Source organism: Anomaloglossus baeobatrachus, chromosome 10, assembly GCF_048569485.1.
Source record: "Anomaloglossus baeobatrachus isolate aAnoBae1 chromosome 10, aAnoBae1.hap1, whole genome shotgun sequence".
In the NCBI taxonomy this organism is placed as follows: Eukaryota; Metazoa; Chordata; class Amphibia; order Anura; family Aromobatidae; genus Anomaloglossus; species Anomaloglossus baeobatrachus.
The window spans coordinates 214,168,020-214,188,191 of NC_134362.1; the positions used below are offsets into that span (position 1 = coordinate 214,168,020).

Here is a 20,172-nt window from a genome sequence, read left to right on the forward strand (position 1 = left end):
AATTCCAAATCAGACGCGGTGATTCTCTGAGTTTGTTTTCTTATTTTGTTTCTCATAGTTGTGGTCACCTATGATGTCCGTTACAGGCCGACCTCATCTTTGAAGGGGGGGAACTTGTACAATTGGGGGCTGACTAGATATACAGTGTGTGTGTGTGTGGGGGGGGGGGAGTATTTAATGTACGTGTATATGTGTATACTATTATAATGTATGTGTGACATATGTGTTGTGTGATACAGATGAAGCTTTGGCTCTGGAGAAAGCGGAGCAGTTGGCCCGGGGGGCGGCTCTGAAGTGGGCCTCGGGTGTCTTCTGTCGTCCTGACCAGCTGCCGCTCCTCGCCCAGTATCGCAGGCGGGAGGCCCAGCGTAATAATTCCATACAGGCCCGGCTGAAGGTCAGGTTTTCTCTTTTCCATTTTTTTTTTCTATAGATTATTGGCAACCAAATGTATAAAGTGAAATACGTAAAGTACCCACAACAGATTATTATTATTATTATTATTATTATTGCGCCATCTATTCCATGGCGCTTTACATGTGAAAGGGGTGTACATAATAGGGACAGTACAATATTCATAAACAATACAGGGCACAGACTGGTGCAGGAGGAGAGAGGTTATCACATTATCACAATCTTTGGTCCCATTTTACCATTACTTATTTCATCTTCTGTACATAAACAATCCATGAAAACATGTCTCCTAATTTTGAAATAACCCAAGAGCTAGAATTCCAGCACTGTTCAGCTACGTATCCCTGGTGTGAACTGGTCATTGAACTGGTACATCTGTGGGAAAGCAGAGCGAGTGAGCCCTGTGTACACCAGAGGATGAGCAGCGACCAGTGTATCCCCTCGAGTTGACTCTCTGCCTGCACTGTCCAGGTATGACGGTGTTTGTTAGGTTCCTGTGACCGGCATTGTGTGTGGGAAATATATTTTCTGTGTCGTGACTAAGTGGTGAAGAAAACTCTCCCACTCTCAGCACTGTAAGGCCTGCGTATGAGCTCCAAAGTAAAATTGGGCAGATGTATGATGATATATAAGCTAAAGTCAAGCTAAAGTGGTTTATGAAACTTGATCTTAGTGGAGCGTATAATCTCATCCGTATTAAGGAGGGTGATGAATGGAAGATGGCCTTTAATACCCCTCAGGGGCATTTTGAGTACCTAGTGATGCCTTTTGGGCTCACTAATGCCCCCTCCGTCTTTCAATCATTCATGAATTATATTTTTCGGATCTAATTGGCAAATTCCTGATTGTCTATTTGGATGGTATCTTGATTTTTTTTTCTGATGATTGGGATGCTCATGTGCAGCAGGTCCGGAACGTTTTTCAGATACTTAAGGAAAATTAATTGTACTTTTAAGGGATCAAAATGTCTTATGCGTGCAAAAATGTCCTTTTTGGGGTTTATTTTGTCCTCGGCTTCTATTGAAATGGATCCGGTCAGGGTTCAGGCCAGTCATGACTGGGTTCAACCAACCTCTTTGAAATCCCTGCAAAAATTTCTGGGCTTTGCCTATAAATTTACAGTAGAAATTGGCAATTTCTCGAGTGTGGTGAAGCCTTTAACTGATTTGACCAAAAAGGGAGCTGATGTTGAGAATTGGACTTCAAAGGCCATTATGGCCTTCCAGGAGCTTAAAAAGAGGTTCACTTCTGCCCCAGTCCTGCAGCAACCTGATGTTTCTCTTCTGTTTCAAGTGGAGATAGATATCTCAGAGATTGGAGCAGGAGCTGTTTTGTCTCAAAGAGATCCCATAACCTCCTAACTGAAGCCTTGCACCTTTCTTTTCTCCATCCGAACGAAATTATGATGTGGGTAATCGGAAATTATTGGCTATGAAGTGGGCCTTTGAGGAATGGAGACACTGGATGGAGGGGGCGAGACATCAAATTGCGGTGCTCACTGATCATAAGAATCTGACCTACCTTGAATCTGCCAAGAGACTGAATCCTAGGTGGGCTCTATATTTTTTTTTTTTTTTTTTACACGTTTCAATTTTGTGGTCTCTTTTTTTTTTTTTTTTTTTTTTTTCTTCCGGGCCCCAAGAATCTAAAAGCTGATGCTCTGTCTAGAAGTTTCTTTGCTTATTCTCTTGATATTGCTGAGCCATCTACCATCCTGAATGAAGGTGTGGTCCTCTCCGCCATTTCGCCCAATTTAAGGTTCGCACTCCAGAGATTTCAGGTGGACAAACCTGAGAGATGTCCTGTGGGGAAACTATGTTCCTGATCAATGGAGGAGTAAAGTAATGTCTGAGATTCATTGTTTCGTCTTGACTGGTCATCCTGGGATTTTTGGTACTATGGATCTGTGACGCCCTGGACGCCCAGGGGTCACAGGTCATTACACTCACCACATACACCCCCCACCCCAGTAAGGTACCATCAGTCAAACAAAAGACCTGATTGCCTCCCTCAGAGTCAGACAGGCACTCCCGGTCTGGAGTCTGGAGAGTGAGGAGCTCAGCTCTGTGTGGGGCCTGGGTTGGAGCCTAGGACTCCAGATCAGTCAGGCAGGCAGACGGTAGTGGCCGCCAGCAGGAGACCGGGAATACGACCAGCGGAACCTTAAGGGACCGGGACAGGGTAGTGGCCCGCCGGAACCAAACCGGGGAGCTAACTGAATACTGGAGCACCAGGCAGGGTACTCAGACCCCGACTAGGCTATAAGCCACCACCATAGTCAAATCAACAGATTGCGGTCTGGACCTCAGGGGTTCATTCCCACCTAAGTCCCAATTGAAGGCAACAGCCCAACCAGTCCGGATAGTAGCCACCGCCAGAGGCCAGAGATCCAAGGGCCAGCGTCTGCGGGCAAACGGGCTCCTACGACACATACACGCCAGGGAGCGGGCTACCAGTGCCCAGGCACGGTAGCCAAAATCACATAAAGGTGCAGGAGAAAGGCGGACATTGCCAACCTATCTGGAGAAACTGCAGCTGGCTGCGGGCCCCGTTCGTCACCCCGTTTGGTTTACCAGAGACTCTGTGTGGTTTAATCGTGAGTACACCAGTGCCATCAGGCACCGCATCGCGCTGAACCGCAGCCCTGCCCCTGCACCCCGGCCTTCACCACCGGGACCAACACCCCCCTACCCACGGAGGGGTCAACACCTAGTTGTGCCCCTACACCACTCCCGGGATTCCTTGTACCTTTACCGCACCGGTGGTGTCCACCATCACCACAACCCGTGGGTGGCGTCATGAACTTTCCCAAAAACAACCACCCCACAACCCCTGCGTGCACCGCCACTACTCCCTTCCAGTGCAACGTGACCCCCAGGTCCGGAGGCACTCGAGCCACCGACACACGCGAGCCAGGATCCGAGCGGCTCGGCGCTCACAGCCGAGGCCGCGGGGCGGTACAGATCTAGTGAGCAGGTCTTTTTGGTGGTCTTCTTTATCTCAGGATGTCAGGAGTTTTGTGCAATCTTGTGGGGTTTGTTCTAGATCCAAGCCTTGTTGTTCACGTTCTAGTGGGTTGTTATTGCCATTGCCTGTACCTAAGAGACCTTGGACTCATATCGCTGTGGATTTTATTTCGGATGTTCCGGTCTCTCGGAGGATGACGGTTATTTGTGATAGATTCTCTAAGATGGTCAATTTGGTACCATTGCTGAAGTCTTCAGAGTTGGTACCCTTGTTTTTCAACAGGTGGTTCATTTACATGGTATTCCTGAGAATATTGTGTCAGACAGAGGAGTGCAGTTTGTGTCCAGATTTTGGAGAGCATTTTGTTCTAAATTAGGAATGGAGTTGTCTTTCTCTTCTGCGTTTCATCCTCAGACCAATGGTCAGACAGAAAGCAAACCAGACCTTGGAAACCTATTTGAGATGTTTTGTATCTGCGGATCAAGATGACTGGGTTTCTTTTTTGCCCTTGGCAGTTTGCTCTCAATAATAGGGCGAGATCTGCTACTTTTAATGTCTCCTTTTTTCTGCAATTTTGGATTTCATCCTAGATTTTCTTCAGGGCAGGTTGAGGCTTCAGCCTGTCCGGGAGTTGATTCTGTGGCCTCGTTGCTCTCCTACCGTTGCTCTCCTACCTTGCAGAATAACTTGATGTCCTCTCTCCCTTGTCTTTTTGTAGTCTGCGCTGCAGTCGTATCTTGAAGGTGTAGGCATCGGATTAGCTCAGCTCCATGTGGCAGTCTCTGACGTTCACAATATCCAGCAGGCCCTACGTGAGGTGCAGCACATCTGGCGGGAGGGTGACTGCCCCTTCGGCATGCTGCAGCCCATCCGTCAGCTGGTGATGGAGCATGTGCAGCTGTCAGTGGTGATACACAGCCTGCCGTACATCTATGCCGGTAAGTGCACCATTCCACCTGTGTGGCCTTCTTCTCATAATCTATGGCTATTTGGGCAGAGGATAGAGGTTTACATAAACCTTTTCCAAATGTTAAAGGGGTTTTCGGGTCTACATCCACCATCTGCAGACTCTGTGACTGCAGACTTGTGAATCCTTATGTCTCTTGCACTGTGAGGAGTCGCCGGCGTCAGGAGCGGTGGTCACATGGCCGAGTTTCCGATATGCAGACTACAGGCCAGGCCAGATCAGATGGGCGCGGCCTGGTGCAACACAGTTGCATTGAGCGAGGCTGGATACAGGCTAGTCGGATTCACTCTGGCAGTCTGGATATTGCAGCCACATGGCCGCCGTCCCTGGCTCTGACACCTCATACTGACAGGGAGGCTGTAGACTTGTGATTTTAGAACAGACAGCCCCTGTTAAGACACTCTATTACACTGATTGTTCCCTGTGTGCTCGTAGTGCCAAAGTTGATTGCTCAGACTCGAGACCTGATTGAGAAGCAGCATCTTCTTGAGGCTCATGTCGCCCTGCGGGACCTGGAGAGCCTCAGGGATGGCATCCTGTACCGGCTACAGAAGGCTGGACCTCTGCCTGGCCCCACCGCTGTCCAGCCTGATGCTGAAGGGACTGACTTGGTTCAGCAGTTTTTTGCAGGTGTGCAGGGTGTGAGCGAGGAGCTGAGTGCTGTGCTGTCCTCTCTGGCCCAGTCCGCATTAGCAGTTGCCCGCTCTGACCCGTCTCTTTTAGTCTCTGCCATCCGTATTGTTGAACGGGAAGAATTCCTGGATGCCGAGGAGACTAGGGGACCAATGCAGCAACTCTGGAGGCCCCCTGGGCGCCCCAAAAACTTGAGAACAGTTTTCTTCAATGCTTTGGAGAAAGGTGTTTGGGAGCGAGTAATGGCACCGGAGCTGCTGTGGGAAGATCTCGGCGCAGCTGATTTGGCCAAGCATCTAAAGGATCTGCAGGATGGCGTGGTGGAGGAGCTGCAGAGCGCATTCTCTGTCCTGGTGCCTTGTGTGCCGCCGCATTATGATCTTCCTCGTGGTTTGGCCTTCATGTGCCACCATGGCATTGCTCGTCATCTCCGTGAGATCCTCAACCGTGACCTTCCTCACTCTGCCCTGTATCATGTCCTCCACTGGGTGACAACGGTCTATCCCAGGTACGGCCCCTCAATCACAGCACGGCATTGCTTATGGAGTGCACTGCCTGGAGTTAACCTCTTTACACCTTACAATTTCAGCGCAGAGATGATGGGACACCCCAACTTCTCCTCAGAGATTGATGTTTCAGAGCTGGGACCCCCCGTTCCACCGGAATTGTTGGAGGAGCAGCTAATCCGTTACACTCGGTGTGTTCGGGTGAGACCTTCAATTTTCTTGTGCTATGACGTGCTGCAGTCACAGGTGCAGAAGCTGTGTCCACCGTGCCTGCTTCTCCGGCTGCACATGCTTGGCTTCTCTGTGTCTGCTGTGCCTCCACATAGTACTTCCATCCTCTCCCACTGCACATGTTCAGCTCCTTTGTGTCCACTGTGCCTGCTCCTCCTGCTGCACATGTTCAGCTCCTGTGTCCACTGTGCCTGCTTCTCCGGCTGCACATGTTCAGCTCCTGTGTCCACCGTGCCTGCTTCTCCGGCTGCACATGCTTGGCTTCTCTGTGTCTGCTGTGCCTCCACATAGTACTTCCATCCTCTCCCACTGCACATGTTCAGCTCCTTTGAGTCCAGTGTGCCTGCTCCTCCCAATGCACATGTTCAGCTTTTGTGTCCACTGTGCCTGTTCCTCCTGCTGCACATGCTCAGTTTCTGTGTCCACTGTGCCTGCTCCTCCTGCTGCACATGCTCAGCTTCTGTGTCCACTATGCCTGCTCCTCCTGCTGCTCATGCTCAGTTTCTTTGTCCACTGTGCCTGCTCCTCCTGCTGCACATGCTCAGCTTCTATGTCCACTGTGCCTGCTTCTCTTGCTGCACATGCTCAGCTTCTATGTCCACTGTGCCTGCTCCTCCTGCTGCACATGCTCAGCTTCTATGTCCACTGTGCCTGCTTCTCCTGCTGCACATGCTCAGCTTCTATGTCCACTGTGTTTGCTCCTCCTGCTGCACATGCTTAGTTTCTGTGTCCACTGTGCTTGCTCCTCCTGCTGCACATGCTCAGCTTCTATGTCCACTGTACCTGCTTCTCCTGCTGCACATGCTCAGCTTCTATGTCCACTGTGTTTGCTCCTCCTGCTGCACATGCTCAGTTTCTTTGTCCACTGTGCCTGCTCCTCCTGCTGCACATGCTCAGTTTCTGTGTCCACTGTGTCTGCTCCTCCTGCTGCACATGCTCAGTTTCTGTGTCCACTGTGTTTGCTCCTCCTGCTGCACATGCTCAGTTTGTGGCCACTGTGTTTGCTCTTCCTGCTGCACATGCTTAGCTTCTATGTCCGCTGTGCCTGCACGTAGCACTTCTGCTCTCTCCCGCTGCACATGTTCAGTTCATCTGTGTCCACCATGCCTGCTCTTCCCGCTGCACATGCTTACCTTGTGTCCTCCGTGCCTGCTCTTCCCGCTGCACATGCTTACCTTGTGTCCTCCGTGCCTGCTCTTCCCGCTGCACATGCTTACCTTGTGTCCTCCGTGCCTGCTCTTCCCGCTGCACATGCTTAGCTTGTGTCCTCCGTGCCTGCTCCTGCCGCTGCACATCTTCAGCTTCTCTGTGTCTGTCCGTTCCTGCTCACAGCACTTCTGCCCTCTCCAGCTGCACATGTTCAGCTTCTCTGTGTCTGGCCGTTCCTGCTCACAGCACTTCTGCCCTCTCCAGCTGCACATGTTCAGCTTCTCTGTGTCTGTCCGTTCCTGCTCACAGCACTTCTCCCCTCTCCAGCTGCACATGTTCAGCTTCTCTGTGTCTGTCCGTTCCTGCTCACAGCACTTCTGCCCTCTCCAGCTGCACATGTTCAGCTTCTGTGTCTGCCCGTTCCTGCTCACAGCACTTCTCCCCTCTCCAGCTGCACATAGTATCATCATAGTATCATAGTTTTTAAGGTTGAAGGGAGACTCTAAGTCCATCTAGTTCACCCCGTAGCCTAACATGTTGATCCAGAGGAAGGCAAAAAAAACCCCAATGTGGCAAACAAGTTCCAATGGGGAAATAATGTCCTTCCTTCGTCCACATCCGGCAATCAGACTAGTTCCCTGGATCAATACCCTGTCATACAATCTAATATACATAACTGGTAATATTAAATTTTTCAAGAAAGGCGTCCAGGCTCTGCTTAATGTTAGTAGTGAATCCCTCATTACAACACCATGCGGCAGAGAGTTCCATAGTCTCACTGCTCGTACAGTAAAGAATCCTCGTCTGTGATTATGATTAAACCTTCTTTCCTCAAGACGTAGCGGATGCCCCCGTGTTCCAGTCGCAGGCCTAGGTGTAAAAAGATCTTTGGAAAGGTCTCTGTACTGTCCCCTCATATATTTATACATTGTGATTAGATCCCCCCTAAGCCTTCGTTTTTCCTGTCTTGGTATTGCAGCCCCCCCATTCCTCTAATAATCTTGGTGGTCTTCTCTGCACCCTCTCCAGTTCAGCTATGTCCTTCTTATATATCGGTGACCAGAATTGTACACAGTATATAAGTGCGGTCGCACTAGTGACTTGTACAGGGGTAGAACTATATTTTTTTCATGAACACTTATACCTCTTTTAATACATCCCATTATTTTATTAGCCCTGGCAGCAGCTGCCTGACACTGTCCACTAAAGTGAAGTTTACCATCCACCCATACACCCAAGTCTTTTTCTGTGTCTGTTTTACCCAGTGTTCTACAATTAAGTACATAATCATAAATGTTATTTCCTCTACCCAAGTGCATGACCTTACATTTATCTACATTAAACTTCAATTGCCACTTCTCAGCCCAATCCTCCAATTTACATAAATCTCCCTGTAATATAAAATTATCCTCCTCTGTATTGATTACCCTGCAGAGTTTAGTATCATCTGCAAATATTGAAATTCTACTCCGCATGCCCCCAACAAGGTCATTTATAAATATGTTGAAAAGAAGCGGGCCCAATACTGACCCCTGTGGTACCCCACTATGAACTGAGACCCAGTCCGAGTACGTACCATTAATAACCACCCTTTGTTTCCTATCACTGAGCCAGTTTTTAACCCAGTTACACATATTTTCCCCTATCCCCATTATTCTCATTTTATGTACCAACCTTTTGTGTGGCACCGTATCAAAAGCTTTTGAAAAGTCCATATACACAACATCCACTGCATTTCCCTGGTCCAGGCTTGAACTTACCTCTTCATAGAAGCTGATCAGTTTGACAGGATCGATCCCTCATAAACCCATGTTGATGCTCTGTCATAAGGTTATTTTTCTTGAGATACTCCAGTATAGCATCTCTCAAGAAACCCTCAAGGATTTTACCAACCGTAGAGGTTAAACTTACCGGCCTATAATTTCCCGGCTCAGTTTTTGTCCCCTTTTTGAATATTGGCACCACATTTGCTATGCGCCAGTCCTGCGGTACCGACCCTGTTATTAAGGAATCTGAGAAGATTAAAAATAATGGTCTATCTATCACAGAACTCAATTCCTGTAGTACTCTGGGGTGTAGCCATCCGGGCCCGGAGATTTGTCACCCTTAGTGATTTCGAGGCAGCGGCGTACTTCCTGCTGGGTTAAGCAGGTAATATTCAAGGGTGAATTTATGGTATCACTGGTCATGTCATCTGCCATGGCATTTTCTTGTATAAAAACCGTAGAAAAAAAGTCATTCAGCAGGTTGGCTTTACCCTCATCCCCCTCCACCATTTCACCAAGACTATTTTTAAGGGGGCCAACACTATCGCTTTTCAGTTTTTTACTGTTTATGTAGTTAAAGAATATTTTAGGATTATTTTTACTTTCTCTCGCAATGAGTCTGTCTGTCTCAAACTTAGCTAACTTAATTTGCTTTTTACATATTTTATTTAATTTTCTATAATTATATAATGCCTCATCACTAACTACTCTCTTTAATTCTTTTAAGGCTTTCTGTTTTTCTTTTATTGCTTCCCTTACAGCTCTATTTAGCCATAGGGGTTTTCTCCTATTTCTAGCATGTTTGTTCCCATAGGGTATATTTTCTGCACAAGCCCTATTCAGGATGCTCATAAAAGTCTCCCATTTGCTTTGTGTACTTTTATTACTTAGTACATCATCCCAGTTTATTGCACTAAGATCATCTCTCAACCGTTTAAAATTTGCTTTCCTGAAGTTTAGTGTCCTTGTAGCCCCTCTACTATACATCTTACTAAAGAATACATGAAAACTTATTATTTTGTGATCACTATTCCCCAAGTAACCCCCAACTTGTATATTTGATATGCGGTCTGGCCTATTGGTTAGTACAAGGTCTAGTAGTGCTCCCCCTCTTGTGGGGTCCTGTACCATTTGTGAAAGGTAATTATCTTTCATTGTTATCAAAAATCTATTTCCTTTGCTGGAACTGCAAGTTTCTGTTCCCCAATTTATATCAGGATAGTTAAAGTCCCCCATAATAATTACCTCTCCGAGACTCGCTGCTTTATCAATTTGCTTTATGAGGAGATTCTCTACCTCTTCCATAATATTCGGCGTCTTATAACACACCCCTATCAGTATTTTATTATTCATTCTCCCCCCCCTTATCTCCACCCATAGGGACTCTACATTCTCAGTACCCTCACATATGTTGTCACGCAGGATGGGTTTTAAGGATGATTTTACATATAGACACACACCTCCCCCTCGCTTATTTGTACGGTCATTCCTGAATAGGCTATAACCCTGTAAATAACAGCCCAGTCATAGCTCTCATCCAGCCATGTCTCTGATATCCCCACTATATCATCATTTTCTTCCAACAATATTAATTCTAATTCCTCCACCTTATTTGTGAGGCTTCGGGCATTAGTGTACATGCACGTTATGTATGACTCTGTACCTGTATTCCTGCTTACTGTATTAACTGTCCTAACCCTTCCCCCCGTACCACCCCCAATTTCATTACTTGTGCCCTGGTCACTATCTGCACTACATTCCCCTTCTATAAAGTGAATACCCTCGCCCCCCATTCCTAGTTTAAACACTCCTCCAACCTTCTAGCCATTTTCTGCCCCAGCAGAGCTGCACCCTCAACATGTTCAGCTTCCCTGTGTCTGGCCATTCCTGCTCACAGCACTTCTGCCCCCTCCAGCTGCACATGTTCAGCTTCTCTGTGTCTGGCCGTTCCTGCTCACAGCACTTCTGCCCTCTCCAGCTGCACATCTTCAGCTTCTCTGTGTCTGGCCATTCCTGCTCACAGCACTTCTGCCCCCTCCAGCTGCACATGTTCAGCTTCTCTGTGTCTGGCCGTTCCTGCTCACAGCACTTCTGCCCTCTCCAGCTGCACATGTTCAGCTTCTCTGTGTCTGGCCGTTCCTGCTCACAGCACTTCTGCCCTCTGCAGCTGCACATGTTCAGCTTCTCTGTGTCTGGCCGTTCCTGCTCACAGCACTTCTGCCCCCTCCAGCTGCACATCTTCAGCTTCTCTGTGTCTGGCCGTTCCTGCTCACAGCACTTCTGCCCTCTCCAGCTGCACATGTTCAGCTTCTCTGTGTCTGGCCGTTCCTGCTCACAGCACTTCTGCCCTCTCCAGCTGCACATGTTCAGCTTCTCTGTGTCTGGCCGTTCCTGCTCACAGCACTTCTTCCCCCTCCAGCTGCACATGTTCAGCTTCTCTGTGTCTGGCCGTTCCTGCTCACAGCACTTCTGCCCTCTCCAGCTGCACATGTTCAGCTTCTCTGTGTCTGGCCGTTCCTGCTCACAGCACTTCTCCCCTCTCCAGCTGCACATGTTCAGCTTCTCTGTGTCTGGCCGTTCCTGCTCACAGCACTTCTGCCCTCTCCAGCTGCACATGTTCAGCTTCTCTGTGTCTGGCCGTTCCTGCTCACAGCACTTCTGCCCTCTCCAGCTGCACATGTTCAGCTTCTCTGTGTCTGGCCGTTCCTGCTCACAGCACTTCTGCCCTCTGCAGCTGCACATGTTCAGCTTCTCTGTGTCTGGCCGTTCCTGCTCACAGCACTTCTGCCCCCTCCAGCTGCACATCTTCAGCTTCTCTGTGTCTGGCCGTTCCTGCTCACAGCACTTCTGCCCTCTCCAGCTGCACATGTTCAGCTTCTCTGTGTCTGGCCGTTCCTGCTCACAGCACTTCTGCCCCCTCCAGCTGCACATGTTCAGCTTCTCTGTGTCTGGCCGTTCCTGCTCACAGCACTTCTGCCCTCTCCAGCTGCACATGTTCAGCTTCTCTGTGTCTGGTGGTTCCTGCTCACAGCACTTCTGCCCTCTCCAGCTGCACATGTTCAGCTTCTCTGTGTCTGGTGGTTCCTGCTCACAGCAGCTGCACATGTTCAGCTTCTCTGTGTCTGGCCGTTCCTGCTCACAGCACTTCTGCCCTCTCCAGCTGCACATGTTCAGCTTCTCTGTGTCTGGCCGTTCCTGCTCACAGCACTTCTGCCCTCTCCAGCTGCACATGTTCAGCTTCTCTGTGTCTGGCCGTTCCTGCTCACAGCACTTCTGCCCTCTGCAGCTGCACATGTTCAGCTTCTCTGTGTCTGGCCGTTCCTGCTCACAGCACTTCTGCCCCCTCCAGCTGCACATCTTCAGCTTCTCTGTGTCTGGCCGTTCCTGCTCACAGCACTTCTGCCCTCTCCAGCTGCACATGTTCAGCTTCTCTGTGTCTGGCCGTTCCTGCTCACAGCACTTCTGCCCCCTCCAGCTGCACATGTTCAGCTTCTCTGTGTCTGGCCGTTCCTGCTCACAGCACTTCTGCCCTCTCCAGCTGCACATGTTCAGCTTCTCTGTGTCTGGTGGTTCCTGCTCACAGCACTTCTGCCCTCTCCAGCTGCACATGTTCAGCTTCTCTGTGTCCTGCCAGGCCTGCCTCAGTCAGTGGATACACAAAGCATTGGAGGTGGAGGCCTCTGACTGGATGAGGGAGCAGGAGCCCGATAAGGACCAGGACGGCTTCTATCTGTCCGGCTTCCAGCACATCGTTATGCAGGTGAGAATCGGAGCATCAAACACTCGGTGGAATGGCCAGATCTCCCCCACCACGTCCTGAACACTCAAAACCATAATACTTCTCCCATTCCCTCCAACACCTTTTAAACAAACAGTGCCGTTATACACCCCCCTTTCCCCAACCTCCTCCTTCTATACGCACAGCGCAGTTATATCCCCCCGCTCCTCCTATACAGAGCACCGTTATACCCCCCTGCTCCTCCTGTACAGAGCACCGTTATACCCCCCTGCTCCTCCTGTACAGAGCACCATTATACCCCCCTGCTCCTCCTGTACACACAACACCGTTATACCCCCCCTGCCCCTCCTGTACAGAGCACCATTATACCCCCCTGTGCCTCCTGTACACACAGCACCGCTAAACCCCCCTGCTCATTCTGTACAGAGCACCATTATACCCCCGCCTCCTCCTGTACACACAGCGCAGTCATATTCCCTGCCTCTGCCTACACACAGCGCAGTCATATTCCCTGCCTCCTCCTGTACACACAGCGCAGTCATATTCCCTGCCTCCTCCTGTACACACAGCGCAGTCATATTCCCTGCCTCCTCCTGTACACACAGCGCAGTCATATTCCCTGCCTCCTCCTGTACACACAGCGCAGTCATATTCCCTGCCTCCTCCTGTACACACAGCGCAGTCATATTCCCTGCCTCCTCCTGTACACACAGCGCAGTCATATTCCCTGCCTCCTCCTGTACACACAGCGCAGTCATATTCCCTGCCTCCTCCTGTACACACAGCGCAGTCATATTCCCTGCCTCCTCCTGTACACACAGCGCAGTCATATTCCCTGCCTCCTCCTGTACACACAGCGCAGTCATATTCCCTGCCTCCTCCTGTACACACAGCGCAGTCATATTCCCTGCCTCCTCCTGTACACACAGCGCAGTCATATTCCCCGCCTCCTCCTGTACACACAGCGCAGTCATATTCCCTGCCTCCTCCTGTACACACAGCGCAGTCATATTCCCTGCCTCCTCCTGTACACACAGCGCAGTCATATTCCCTGCCTCCTCCTGTACACACAGCGCAGTCATATTCCCCGCCTCCTCCTGTACACACAGCGCAGTCATATTCCCTGCCTCCTCCTGTACACACAGCGCAGTCATATTCCCTGCCTCCTCCTGTACACACAGCGCAGTCATATTCCCCGCCTCCTCCTGTACACACAGCGCTATTAAAGCCCTCGCCGCCTCCTGTACAAACAGCGCCGTTATACCCCCTGCCTCCTACTCTACACACAGCGCTGTATAACCCCTGCCTCCTACTCTACACACAGCGCTGTATAACCCCGCCTCCTCCTGTACAAACAGCGCCGTTATACCCCCTGCCTCCTACTCTACACACAGCGCTGTATAACCCCTGCCTCCTACTCTACACACAGCGCTGTATAACCCCGCCTCCTCCTGTACACACAGCGCTGTATACCCCCTGCCTCCTCCTGTACACACAGCGCTGTATACCCCCTGCCGCCTCCTGTACACACAGCGCTGTATACCCCCTGCCTCCTCCTGTACACACAGCGCTGTATACCCCCTGCCTCCTCCTGTACACACAGCGCTGTATACCCCCGCCTCCTCCTGTACACACAGCGCTGTATACCCCCGCCTCCTCCTGTACACACAGCGCTGTATACCCCCTGCCTCCTCCTGTACACACAGCGCTGTATACCCCCTGCCTCCTCCTGTACACACAGCGCTGTATACCCCCTGCCTCCTCCTGTACACACAGCGCTGTATACTCCCTGCCTCCTCCTGTACACACAGCGCCGTTATACCCCCTGCCGCCTCCTGTACACACAGCGCTGTATAACCCCTGCCTCCTACTCTACACACAGCGCTGTATACCCCCTGCCTCCTACTCTACACACAGCGCTGTATACCCCCTGCCTCCTACTCTACACACAGCGCTGTATACCCCCGCCTCCTCCTGTACACACAGCGCTGTATACCCCCTGCCTCCTCCTGTACACACAGCGCTGTATAACCCCTGCCTCCTCCTGTACACACAGCGCTGTATAACCCCTGCCTCCTCCTGTACACACAGCGCTGTATAACCCCTGCCTCCTACTCTACACACAGCGCTGTATAACCCCTGCCTCCTACTCTACACACAGCGCTGTATACCCCCTGCCTCCTCCTGTACACACAGCGCTGTATAACCCCTGCCTCCTCCTGTACACACAGCGCTGTATACCCCCTGCCTCCTCCTGTACACACAACGCTGTATAACCCCTGCCTCCTCCTGTACACACAGCGCTGTATAACCCCTGCCTCCTCCTGTACACACAACGCTGTATACCCCCTGCCTCCTCCTGTACACACAGCGCTGTATAACCCCTGCCTCCTCCTGTACACACAGCGCTGTATAACCCCTGCCTCCTCCTGTACACACAGCGCTGTATACCCCTGCCTCCTCCTGTACACACAGCGCTGTATAACCCCTGCCTCCTCCTGTACACACAGCGCTGTATAACCCCTGCCTCCTCCTGTACACACAGCGCTGTATAACCCCTGCCTCCTACTCTACACACAGCGCTGTATAACCCCTGCCTCCTCCTGTACACACAGCGCTGTATAACCCCTGCCTCCTACTCTACACACAGCGCTGTATACCCCCTGCCTCCTGTACACACAGCGCTGTATAACCCCTGCCTCCTACTCTACACACAGCGCTGTATACCCCCTGCCTCCTCCTGTACACACAGAGCTGTATAACCCCTGCCTCCTCCTGTACACACAGCGCTGTATACCCCCTGCCTCCTACTCTACACACAGCGCTGTATACCCCCTGCCTCCTCCTGTACACACAGCGCTGTATAACCCCTGCCTCCTACTCTACACACAGCGCTGTATAACCCCTGCCTCCTCCTGTACACACAGCGCTGTATACCCCCTGCCTCCTCCTGTACACACAACGCTGTATAACCCCTGCCTCCTACTCTACACACAGCGCTGTATAACCCCTGCCTCCTACTCTACACACAGCGCTGTATACCCCCGCCTCCTCCTGTACACACAGCGCTGTATACCCCCTGCCTCCTCCTGTACACACAGCGCTGTATACCCCCTGCGTCCTCCTGTACACACAGCGCTGTATACTTCCTGCCTCCTGTACACACAGCGCTGTATACCCCCCGCCTCCTCCTGTACACACAGCGCTGTATACCCCCTGCCTCCTACTCTACACACAGCGCTGTATACCCCCGCCTCCTCCTGTACACACAGTGCTGTATACCCCCTGCCTCCTCCTGTACACACAGCGCTGTATAACCCCTGCCTCCTCCTGTACACACAGCGCTGTATACCCCCTGCCTCCTACTCTACACACAGCGCTGTATACCCCCTGCCTCCTCCTGTACACACAGCGCTGTATAACCCCTGCCTCCTACTCTACACACAGCGCTGTATACCCCCTGCCTCCTCCTGTACACACAGCGCTGTATAAGCCCTGCCTCCTCCTGTACACACAGCGCTGTATACCCCCTGCCTCCTCCTGTACACACAGCGCTGTATAACCCCTGCCTCCTACTCTACACACAGCGCTGTATAACCCCTGCCTCCTACTCTACACACAGCGCTGTATAACCCCTGCCTCCTCCTGTACACACAGCGCTGTATAACCCCCGCCTCCTCCTGTACACACAGCGCTGTATACCCCCTGCCTCCTCCTGTACACACAGCGCTGTATACCCCCTGCCTCCTCCTGTACACACAGCGCTGTATACCCCCTGCCGCCTCCTGTACACACAGCGCTGTATACCCCCGCCTCCTCCTGTACACACAACGCTGTATAACCCCTGCCTCCTACTCTACACACAGCGCTGTATAACCCCGCCTCCTCCTGTACACACAGCGCTGTATAACCCCCGCCTCCTCCTGTACACACAGCGCTGTATAACCCCTGCCGCCTCCTGTACACACAGCGCTGTATACCCCCGCCTCCTCCTGTACACACAACGCTGTATAACCCCTGCCTCCTACTCTACACACAGCGCTGTATAACCCCGCCTCCTCCTGTACACACAGCGCTGTATAACCCCTGCCTCCTCCTGTACACACAGCGCTGTATAACCCCTGCCTCCTCCTGTACACACAGCGCTGTATAACCCCTTCCTCCTCCTGTACACACAGCGCTGTATACCCCTGCCTCCTCCTGTACACACAGCGCTGTATACCCCCTGCCTCCTCCTGTACACACAACGCTGTATACCCCCTGCCTCCTACTCTACACACAGCGCTGTATAACCCCTGCCTCCTACTCTACACACAGCGCTGTATAACCCCTGCCTCCTCCTGTACACACAGCGCTGTATACCCCCTGCCTCCTGTACACACAGCGCTGTATACCCCCGCCTCCTCCTGTACACACAGCGCTGTATACCCCCTGCCTCCTCCTGTACACAGCGCTGTATACCCCCGCCTCCTCCTGTACACACAGCGCTGTATAACCCCTGCCTCCTCCTGTACACACAGCGCTGTATAACCCCTGCCTCCTCCTGTACACACAGCGCTGTATACCCCTTGCCTCCTCCTGTACACACAGCGCTGTATAACCCCTGCCTCCTCCTGTACACACAGCGCTGTATAACCCCTGCCTCCTCCTGTACACACAGCGCTGTATAACCCCTGCCTCCTCCTGTACACACAGCGCTGTATAACCCCTGCCTCCTGTACACACAGCGCTGTATAACCCCTGCCTCCTCCTGTACACACAGCGCTGTATACCCCCTGCCTCCTCCTGTACACACAGCGCTGGTATACCCCCTGCCTCCTCCTGTACACACAGCGCTGTATACCCCCTGCCTCCTGTACACACAGCGCTGTATACACCCCGCCTCCTCCTGTACACACAGCGCTGTATACCCCCTGCCTCCTACTCTACACACAGCGCTGTATACCCCCGCCTCCTCCTGTACACACAGCGCTGTATACCCCCTGCCTCCTACTCTCCACACAGCGCTGTATAAGCCCTGCCTCCTACTCTACACACAGCGCTGTATAACCCCTGCCTCCTGTACACACAGCGCTGTATAACACCTGCGTCATCCTGTACACACAGTGCTGTATACCCCCTGCCTCCTCCTGTACACACAGCGCCATTATACCCCTGCCTCCTCCTGTACACACAGCGCTGTATACCCCTGCCTCCTCCTGTACACACAGCGCTGTATAACCCCTGCCTCCTGTACACACAGCGCTGTATACCCCCTGCCTCCTACTCTACACACAGCGCTGTATAACCCCTGCCTCCTCCTGTACACACAGCGCTGTATACCCCCTGCCTCCTCCTGTACACACAGCGCTGTATAACCCCTGCCTCCTGTACACACAGCGCTGTATACCCCCTGCCTCCTCCTGTACACACAGCGCTGGTATACCCCCTGCCTCCTCCTGTACACACAGCGCTGTATACCCCCTGCCTCCTGTACACACAGCGCTGTATACCCCCCGCCTCCTCCTGTACACACAGCGCTGTATACCCCCTGCCTCCTCCTGTACACACAGCGCTGTATACCCCCTGCCTCCTCCTGTACACACAGCGCTGTATACCCCCTGCCTCCTCCTGTACACACAGCGCTGTATAACCCCTGCCTCCTGTACACACAGCGCTGTATACCCCCTGCCTCCTCCTGTACACACAGCGCTGGTATACCCCCTGCCTCCTCCTGTACACACAGCGCTGTATACCCCCTGCCTCCTGTACACACAGCGCTGTATACCCCCTGCCTCCTCCTGTACACACAGCGCTGTATACCCCCTGCCTCCTGTACACACAGCGCTGTATACCCCCTGCCTCCTCCTGTACACACAGCGCTGTATACCCCCTGCCTCCTGTACACACAGCGCTGTATACCCCCGCCTCCTCCTGTACACACAGCGCTGTATACCCCCTGCCTCCTACTCTACACACAGCGCTGTATACCCCCGCCTCCTCCTGTACACACAGCGCTGTATACCCCCTGCCTCCTACTCTCCACACAGCGCTGTATAAGCCCTGCCTCCTACTTTACACACAGCGCTGTATACCCCCGCCTCCTCCTGTACACACAGCGCTGTATAACCCCTGCCTCCTGTACACACAGCGCTGTATAACCCCTGCCTCCTCCTGTACACACAGTGCTGTATACCCCCTGCCTCCTCCTGTACACAGCGCCATTATACCCCTGCCTCCTCCTGTACACACAGTGCTGTATACCCCCTGCCTCCTACTCTACACACAGCGCTGTATACCCCCTGCCTCCTCCTGTACACACAGCGCTGTATACCCCCGCCTCCTCCTGTACACACAGCGCTGTATACCCCCTGCCTCCTCCTGTACACACAGCGCTGTATACCCCCTGCCTCCTACTCTACACACAGCGCTGTATACCCCCGCCTCCTCCTGTACACACAGCGCTGTATACCCCCGCCTCCTCCTGTACACACAGCGCTGTATACCCCCTGCCTCCTGTACACACAGCGCTGTATACCCCCTGCCTCCTGTACACACAGCGCTGTATACCCCCTGCCTCCTCCTGTACACACAGCGCTGTATACCCCCCGCCTCCTGTACACACAGCGCTGTATACCCCCTGCCTCCTCCTGTTTACACAGCACTGTATACCCCCCGCCTCCTGTACACACAGCGCTGTATACCCCACCGCCTCCTGTACACACAGCGCTGTATAACCCCTGCCTCCTCCTGTACACACAGCGCTGTATACCCCCTGCCTCCTCCTGTACACACAGCGCTGTATACCCCCTGCCTCCTCCTGTACACACAGCGCTGTATACCCCCCGCCTCCTGTACACACAGCGCTGTATACCCCCTGCCTCCTCCTGTTTACACAGCACTGTATACCCCCCGCCTCCTGTACACACAGCGCTGTACACCCCACCGCCTCCTGTACACACAGCGCTGTATACCCCCTGCCTCCTGTACACTCATTATACCCCCCGCTACCTCCTCTTACAGTGATTTTGTATGAAGCCTTCCCTCATGTTCCAGATGCTGATGGAGAATGTGCTGCTGGCGACGGCGCTGGGTGAGAGTCTGGAGAATAGGGTGCGGAACGCCGCGCTGTGTGAGATGGAAAACTGCCTGGTCTGGTGAGTGGTGGCAGCGGAGGACAGAGGATAATGTATCATGCACAGATCTCCTCTGCTGCAGCTGAACCATTTCTTTATGCCGGGGCAGGCAGATCATTGCTGGGGTCACCGGGGCAGGCAGATCATTGCTGGGGTCACCGGGGCAGGCAGATCATTGCTGGGGGCACCGGGGCAGGCAGATCATTGCTGGGGGCACCGGGGCAGGCAGATCATTGCTGGGGGCACCGGGGCAGGCAGATCATTGCTGGGGGCACCGGGGCAGGCAGATCATTGCTGGGGGCACCGGGGCAGGCAGATCATTGCTGGGGGCACCGGGGCAGGCAGATCATTGCTGGGGGCACCGGGGCAGGCAGATCATTGCTGGGGGCACCGGGGCAGGCAGATCATTGCTGGGGTCACCGGGGCAGGCAGATCATTGCTGGGGGCACCGGGGCAGGCAGATCATTGCTGGGGGCACCGGGGCAGGCAGATCATTGCTGGGGGCACCGGGGCAGGCAGATCATTGCTGGGGGCACAGGGGCAGGCAGATCATTGCTGGGGGCACCGGGGCAGGCAGATCATTGCTGGGGGCACCGGGGCAGGCAGACAGAACTGACTGCAGAGGGCCAGTGTACTGATGTTACACAGGGGTCTTCTCCGCGCCCACCACCGAGCTCAACAAACA

At 52.7% G+C, this 20,172-nt stretch overlaps 1 protein-coding gene across 1 annotated transcript in view; it reads left to right on the forward strand.

Moving 5' to 3' along the window:
* Positions 1–229: 229 nt before the first annotated feature.
* Positions 230–20,172, forward strand: part of EXOC3L1 (exocyst complex component 3 like 1) — a gene marked incomplete at its 5' end in the record, with an annotated part of 41,992 nt that continues 22,049 nt past the window's right edge. Inside the window, 6 exons of the mRNA XM_075325465.1 lie at positions 230–397; positions 4,100–4,319; positions 4,784–5,489; positions 5,571–5,688; positions 12,268–12,393; positions 19,408–19,508. Of these exons, the coding sequence (XP_075181580.1) occupies positions 230–397; positions 4,100–4,319; positions 4,784–5,489; positions 5,571–5,688; positions 12,268–12,393; positions 19,408–19,508 (1,439 nt within the window). The remainder of the gene's footprint in view (positions 398–4,099; positions 4,320–4,783; positions 5,490–5,570; positions 5,689–12,267; positions 12,394–19,407; positions 19,509–20,172) is intronic.